The sequence below is a fragment of the Actinia tenebrosa genome, unplaced genomic scaffold (assembly GCF_029948245.1).
Source record: "Actinia tenebrosa isolate PJP-AT-01 unplaced genomic scaffold, QUT_ActTen_1.0 PGA_scaffold12__29_contigs__length_12842862, whole genome shotgun sequence".
Taxonomy (NCBI): domain Eukaryota; kingdom Metazoa; phylum Cnidaria; class Anthozoa; order Actiniaria; family Actiniidae; genus Actinia; species Actinia tenebrosa.
In genome coordinates this window covers 4,183,419-4,191,160 of record NW_028292572.1, presented here as the reverse complement: position 1 = coordinate 4,191,160, position 7,742 = coordinate 4,183,419, and the positions used below count along the sequence as shown (strand labels likewise).

General features: G+C 38.6%; 1 protein-coding gene across 1 annotated transcript; it reads right to left on the bottom strand.

The window, feature by feature from the left end:
• Positions 1–3,317: 3,317 nt before the first annotated feature.
• Positions 3,318–6,618, bottom strand: LOC148912010 (uncharacterized). The gene has a single exon (XM_089028566.1). It carries the CDS (start codon positions 6,437–6,439, stop codon positions 5,228–5,230), a length of 1,212 nt encoding a protein of 403 aa, XP_088884692.1. The 5' UTR covers positions 6,440–6,618; the 3' UTR covers positions 3,318–5,227.
• Positions 6,619–7,742: the final 1,124 nt, after the last annotated feature.

Below are 7,742 nucleotides of genomic sequence, written 5' to 3'. Positions count from 1 at the left end.
GCCTTCGTCTGTTATTAGGCGCCTTTGCATATGTTTTTCACCTTCTTTTGCGCCCTGGGTGAACTTTCCTATGACAATTCGGGCGGTGGGGTTGTGTTCTGGTAACCATTTAGTGAAGGCGCTATGGCAGAGTATGGCTTCATGCGCTGTGTATTTTAAAAGTTTGCGCTCTTCAAAGAACTTCAATAGGGGCACCGGTATCCATTCTTTCTCCTGCAGGTGCTTCCCATACCACGCATAGATTATGGGGTGCAGACCCGCTGCTAATTTCCAGGTGGTCAACCGTACAAACCCCGTTGCTGGGGCGTCGTAGTGACCATCCAACGCAACACGAAAGAACTGTGAATCTGGATGTCCGTAACGGTCGTAATATTCCTTACAATCTCCTAGGCCTTTGAAGCTTGCGGGGTAACAATGTTTCATATCCAGCGACACGTATTCGTCTTCATCGTACTCCATGTTCCACAGACCACCGTGACCGTGTTCTACACAAGCTTTAGCTATATCTTTGAACTCCTCCGGTGTGGATTTCCACCCGTTTCTTTTCTTTGCGGCTAAGAAGTCCAAACTGCGACTGCTAAGCACTTCGTCAGAGAAGTCTTCTCCTAAAGTCTCGCAGGCGCTTCGAATGCGCAGCTGTTCCACTTCAGGACGATACAAGGTGCCGTCTTGGGTCATAAATTGACTTCCCTCCGCATCCATTAACCAAATAGAATTCTCGTGCATTAGTTCTGCAAGCGGCGACTCCTTGTAAACGCGCGTCTCCTTCTTCTTTGGGAACCTTAACTCCCTCCACGCATGTGCGTTATGCTGGTAAATTACGATAGGCGCACCCCGGCCCCCATACTTGTGCGTCCCGGAGTAGATGAAGCCGTCGGTGATGTCTTTCACGTGTATGCGCCTTTCTAAAGCAACCTCTAACTTCTTGATGTTGTCTATCGTTCCTCCAGTCTTGTAAGTGGCGTTTTCCCATTTCCTGATGGCTTCTCTTCTCTTTAAAGTTAACTTACCACCCCTAGAGGAATCCTCAAAGAACTCTCTAACCAGCTTTCCTACGCAGTTACCAGGATGGCGCATTGGTTTAAGCTTTTTAACATCCGGTTTTTTAATCTCGTACGCGCCGTATATAACTACGGTAACCGGGTAAGCAACCTCGTAGAACAGCATGTCCACACCTACTAACGCTCCCGGTCTGGTGTCTTTATTCAGCACGAACAAGCTTTGCTTACCCGACGCCCGTATTGGATTACGCCCCTTTTCTATTATCCACTCACCGTCCAAATACTTTATAAACGTCAACTCCAGACGGTAATTACCTTCGGGCATTAAGTCAATTATTCTTTCTGCTCTTTCCTCGCTCATCGTCTCATCTGTATCTCCCTCCATAAACGTTGTGAAGGCAAAGTCCACATCCAGGCGATCCAACACCTGAGTTCGCAGTCGGCGCACAGTTTTGTTACGAATGCTCGTGATGGTGTCCATCTATATCTATGAAATATCTTAACCTCCGTTTGCGGTACCCAGAAAGCAAACAGTGTAACGCACCTACTTCACACGGGTTATTTCCATGCCGCCAAAAAGTTTCCTATAGGCGCTAACGCGGGTAATCCCTGTGAAAATGACATAGGTTCCTGGGGACTTCGCGAGTCCCCCTTACTGCTGCTTGCTGGCCTTCCTGGAGTTTGGAGAAATGACTCAGCAGATAGCTTGCAGACTGATGACGTTGATATCAAGTCTATTAATATCCTTTTCGACAGCAACTTCATTAGGGGGAGGGGGTCCTACTTCCATTTTGACCAAATCGTAGTAAAATGTTTATGTTATGCCTATGTTTTGCTGAAATCTCAACCCATAGTTGAAGAGTTGTTGAGTTGAAGTATTGTAAGGGACCGGTCATTATTTATGAGGGGGGGGGGGGGGGGGAATATGAGGGGGAACCAACATCATTTATTTCAAAGAAATAAATTCATAACTATATATTCATAACTAATAAGAAAGAATGGGATGTCCAGTAGCTAAACTAAAGAACATTAAATTAATGTAAAGTATTGTAAGGGACCGGTTACTATTTATGAGGAGGGGGGGGGGGGGGCAATATCATTTATTTCAAAGAAAAGGAGTGGGTCACAAAAGAAATATCTTGTATTGGGGGGGGGGAAGGGGCAGTGGCTTAGCAGTTAGACTAAAGTGTCTTTATGTAAAGAGATGGGGCCACATTTTAAAGACAAATTTTAATCTTCTGGTTGCATAGCAACATGACAGAAATCAGTTTTGGGTAATTTCAAAAATTGTATAAACATGACAATTGATTGTTTATTGTACACATTAAAACAAAACAAAACAATTGTTGTCTTGCATATTCAATCATTACACAAGTAATAGATCACTCTTATTTATTCTTCTACTTGATGTGGAAATTCCACATTTAATTTTTTTAATATCGTCAAATGTAAACAAAAATACTGTCTGAAACTATATGAAGTGAAACAAGAGTAACGAAATTATTAGAATTATTGTTTGCTGCAGCTAGACCCATGACAGCTAAATTTATGTCTAGACTGAATACAAAACCACCACGATGAAGGTATAATGTAACTTGAAATATCTTGATCAAATTAATTTGATTTCAAAATTTACAGTCAAAAATACCAGCATTATCCTAGATATTTGACTAATCATAAAACATTGGCTTATATACTGTAAGCTATCAGCTCGCCCATTTAAAAGTCTCCAGATTATACTTCATCTATTACATAAACATCAGTGAGGATGTAACATTTTGAGCCAAACTTTGGGAGGGTGGGATCATATTTTTAATGCATACTAAATGGGGGTGGGGTAACTTGTAACTTGCAGAATTTAGGGAATGGGCTATGGGTAATTTCTATACTATCCGGGAGAAATGCCCCCCCCCCCCCTCCACCCCACTCATAAACAATGACGGTCCTTAACTGTACATAAACACTCCATGGCAAAACAATTGTAGTGTACATTCATACAGATATCTATATTTAGTCAAGATATCTAAGACTACGTTCGTAATGTATGGTGGAGGGGGGGGGGGGGGGGGCCAGGTGAAACTGACGGGGATCGGGAAAATTTTTGTTGGACAAAGGGGGATGGGCAAATTTTTACCAGAAAAATGGGGGGGATGCAAAACTTTTGGAAGAATCTACAAGCCTTGCTTAGGGGGGGATCGTATTTTTTTGCATGACTTTAAGGGGGGTGTTAAGAATTATTCTGGACATTTCAAATTTTCACCTGCCCCCCCCCCCCCTCTGCCATGAATTGTGAACGCAATGTAATGATATATTTTTCTTCTTTTAAATATAGGTTATTTATGACTCCAAATATACTGCTTTGATATCAGGCATATTGTTGTTACATTAGTATCATAAAAATATTTTTTTGGAATCCAATGAGTAATTTAGACACCCAAATGAACTCATCTTATTAGACATTTGTGTATTATTTTGGTTGAATGAGCACTAGCTACAAAACATTTCGACAATTCTTCAATTTAGTCCATTGTTTAAGTATTGTTTCAAATACAAGTGGCTGTATATTTGATTGGGGTTTCAAAATCCGAGTGGAATTTCAAATGCCGAGGCATATCCGAGTGGAATTCCACGAGGATTTTGAAACCCCAATAGAATACAGTGACGAGTATTTGACACAACATTTTATACTCTTTTTGTTATGTTTGTTTTTATTTCAAAGTTCTAGTACTTTGAAATATTTCAAAGTCCAAGTAGTAGGGATTTGAAATATTTCAAAGTACTAGAATTTTGAAATGGGTGCGCTCGCATTTGATGGGGGTTTCAAACTACTGCATGTGGTACAAATAAGAATCCCTGTTTGGTCGATGAGCTCATGAATTATTAATGAGCATAAGATAAATATTTAAGATAACATAACCAGGTGAACTATAATGAATAATTTGGGAGCATAATGATTTCAACTCAATATGAAATATTGATTTATCTAGATTAAGAAAAATGATGTAATCTTTGTATGAATAAACTAACAGGAAAACCCTAACCATATCAGTTTCTTGTTGAAAATATGTTCCTCGGGTTCCCATGAATTAAATTCTGAGCCATAATCACCCCACTTAACTAAATATTCCATTTGTTTCAGCCTCTGTAGAGTGCAAACAATATAACCGTGAAACTTTAGTAATACTAAATAGCACAATTTCATGCAAATTCCATTGTTTTCTATTGTTTAATTAGCACTATTTTGTACTAATTAGTAATTAGTGTTTCACGGATTAATTGTCTGCACTCTAGTTTGAAATAGAAAAATAATAATAAATAATAATTATACAAAGTTTAGGAGAACCTATAAATTGTAATTTGCAGAGAACATAATTTTGTTTTAGCTACTCACCTTATTGTATCTACAGCGTATACTAGTACCCCTTTCAGACATTCTCTGGGTCTTCTTTTCTTGTTATCAGCCACTGCCGTGCGGTTAAATTATTGAGATCCCGATAGAATCGGCCTACTGATCTACAAGTTTATTTGCTTTTCTTGAGTCCCCGCACATCCACCACTTTTTTATGAATTTATCATGAGATTGCAAACATTGTCCAATCACCGCACGAAATCTTAGGATGTTCACAGCCATTTCTCTGACCGAGTCTTCTCTCCGTCATGACACAATCCTTTACCCAATAGAGTGTGCGATGTTTTTACTCCTAATTTCGTGTTGATATAAAGTAGTCCCAAACATATATCATGCAGAGAAATATTTTACCAAGGGGCATATTAGTGCAACGAAAAACGTTTGTTTAGCCAATAGACTGAACAGAGCAGCCATACAGTGTTACTCACTCTTGAGAAAGCTGGCCATTCCAGATAAAAGAAGAGCAGAACTCCAAACCACTGGGTTTGCATGATCAAAACTTTATAATTATTATTCTAACCACTGGAGGTTAGTTGCCATAGCTACAAGCATTTTGACAAAACAATCATTCCAAGCTTCTGAAAATGCATGATGTTCCAAAAAAATCCAAGCTTTCAAGCCTTTAAATGAAAATTCAGAAACTCCAAGACTGGAACTTCTCTATTTCATTTAATATTAATATTATTATTTTTTTTTTTTTTTTTTTTTTGTTCAATATTCTATACTCCTCACTAATGCATTCTCGGCAACTCGGCAATATGACTTTGTTGCTTGTATACTGCTTGAATTCTAATGTTCTCACTGACTTGGCTTATGATTAATATCCTAAATCTTTAAACAACAGGTATGCTGTCAAAGTTTCTGGCAGTGACAACTTTTTAACATTCTCACTGTAATTACTAGGAATTGCTTCTAAGATACAACATCGACACAGACCTTGTAGGCTTCTTGGGGTGCACTTGTACTCAAATATCTTGATACTGTCTCTACCGTCACATACCATCAGCTGTCCTTTATGATTTATACCCAATCCCTCTACAAAATGTGGTAGCTCAGATACGATGAGATGTGCATTACTTCCATTCGTTAATGTTTCTAGTAACAGTATTTTGTTAGCATCTGCTATGATCAGATTTTGACCATCATGAACAAAGTCAGTTACATGATCTAGCTTATATTCCAATCCATCAAGAATGCAGTGGTCAATTGTGTCTCGTTTAGTACGAATGCTGCCACCATCGATGACATCATCTTTGTCAGTGTCATCATCATCATCCATTTTGCCATTTTTTGATTCTTCTTCTTCACTTTTTTCTTTTTCTTCTACATTTTTCTGACATTGCTCTTCACTCTCATTACTTTGATCTCGTATTGGTAAATAAATATAAATTAACAATGATGGGCAGTTATTTTCTTGGTCATAGGTATTATCCTGAACACCTTCTACCACGTTGTAATCTGGAGTACAACATAAACTGTCAATCATAATACTTTCGTCCGATGAAAGGGGTGTATCATTTGTGAGTGATCCCACTTTCACAACTTTAACTTTCTCCCAGTCGATGGATATATCTGATATGTAATCACCTAAGTCATTCAAACTATCAACAACAAGTAGACTATTTTGAGGTGACAAAGCAATCTTTCCAGGATACGTTGGCAGCAAAGAGCTGTTTATATCAAGTACTGGTTCAGGTTCAGAGCTCTCACTGCTCTCTACTGGTTCAGGCTCTAAGCTCTCACTGAGATTTTCAAGCGAATATATATAGACGACTCCACCATGATGGGCCTCCGAGTAACTCATTGCCACGTGATTCCCCGGAGTCAATACCATATCTAGACAACCATCCGCTCCACAATCGGTGATATTAAAAACTTTGCCAGTCACAGGATTCCACGCAGAAATTCCGTCACAACAGTCCATAGTCACAAATAAGTTTAAAACAGGATTGTAAGCAACTTTATCGCCGCTTTTAGCCTTTTCAGGAACTGCAATCGTTGAAACACAGTTGTCTGTAATAACCTTCATTTTAACGATTATATATATTCGAAATACTTGGACGTTTCACTTCCAAACTGTTCAGAAATTAATGTATTGCGTGTATTTCACTTAAAAGGCTCGTTAACAGCTAAGAAGCTTGTCCAAAATGGCATGAAAGAATCCAAATGAATGCACAACGACGCACAGCCTAGGAATTGAAGATGGCGGACAGGGAGGGGAATGAATAAATAAAAACACAGGAGGCCCAAACATGTGGAAGTCCTGCATCTTGTCCAGAAAATAGATTTTTTATTTTCATTTTTAACTCTTGAAATTTTTTCTTAGGCGTTTGGCCTTGGCTAAACGAGGAAACATGTTTCCCTAAATGTTTCCTTGGGTGGCAAAACTGTCAGGAAACATCGGAAAACATGTTTACTCAAACATTAGAGTTAACGCATGCTGAACTCTTTCAACTCGGCTTCTACACCCTCGCTCGTACTCCAATTCTTTTTGGTCTCTGCTGCTATACTCATTGCATGTTATATCCCACAGACATCTCCTTTCCTCGTAGCTAGTTACAAGTTGTTCTGTTGTTTCTTCATCTGTCCATAGTAGGGCCGTAGCCACCAACTTTTGATTGGTTCGGTTTTCAAGGGAGGGGGGAGGGGTAGGGGGTAGGTGGAGGGGAACAAGGAAAAGTATAGGGAAAACCTCCTACACTTAATATCTTTTCAAACCCATCCTAAAGTATTCAGATTTTGAATGTTGCGAAAGTACTTTTTCTTGACTCGTTCTCGTTCTTGTTCTAATCATTTTTAAAATATTTTTTTCAATGATTTTTCTCAGTTTTATTATAAAAAATAAATTTTCGTAAACGAAACAGTTACGTTGGAATTAAATTTCGTATCATTGTAACCCTCCGCACTTTATTGGTGAGTATTTAGCACATGGCTGTGACATCAACTAAAATGTGAACTTATAATATTAAATATTTAACCATTACACTCCCTCTACACTTAATTGATAAGTAAGTACATTGGTAGTACTAATCAAATTTGCTGCCATGATATATTATTGTATTCAATAATGTTCATAATTTTTAAAACATTTTTCAGATTGATTGATTTTTTAGATTGATTTTTCTCCGAGACTGCCCTACGACAAAAGGCGAATAACTCAAAACATGATTCCTTCTCATTTAACAAAGCTTATTTCGAGCTATGCTACTACATTTTGACGTACAAATGGCATCAGGTGAAATAGCCCATGTGACAAGCAAAAGCTATGGTGAAGAAGATCCATTAGCGTTAACCTTTGATGGGTCGACAAGTGTAAAGGCAGTCCAGCCGAA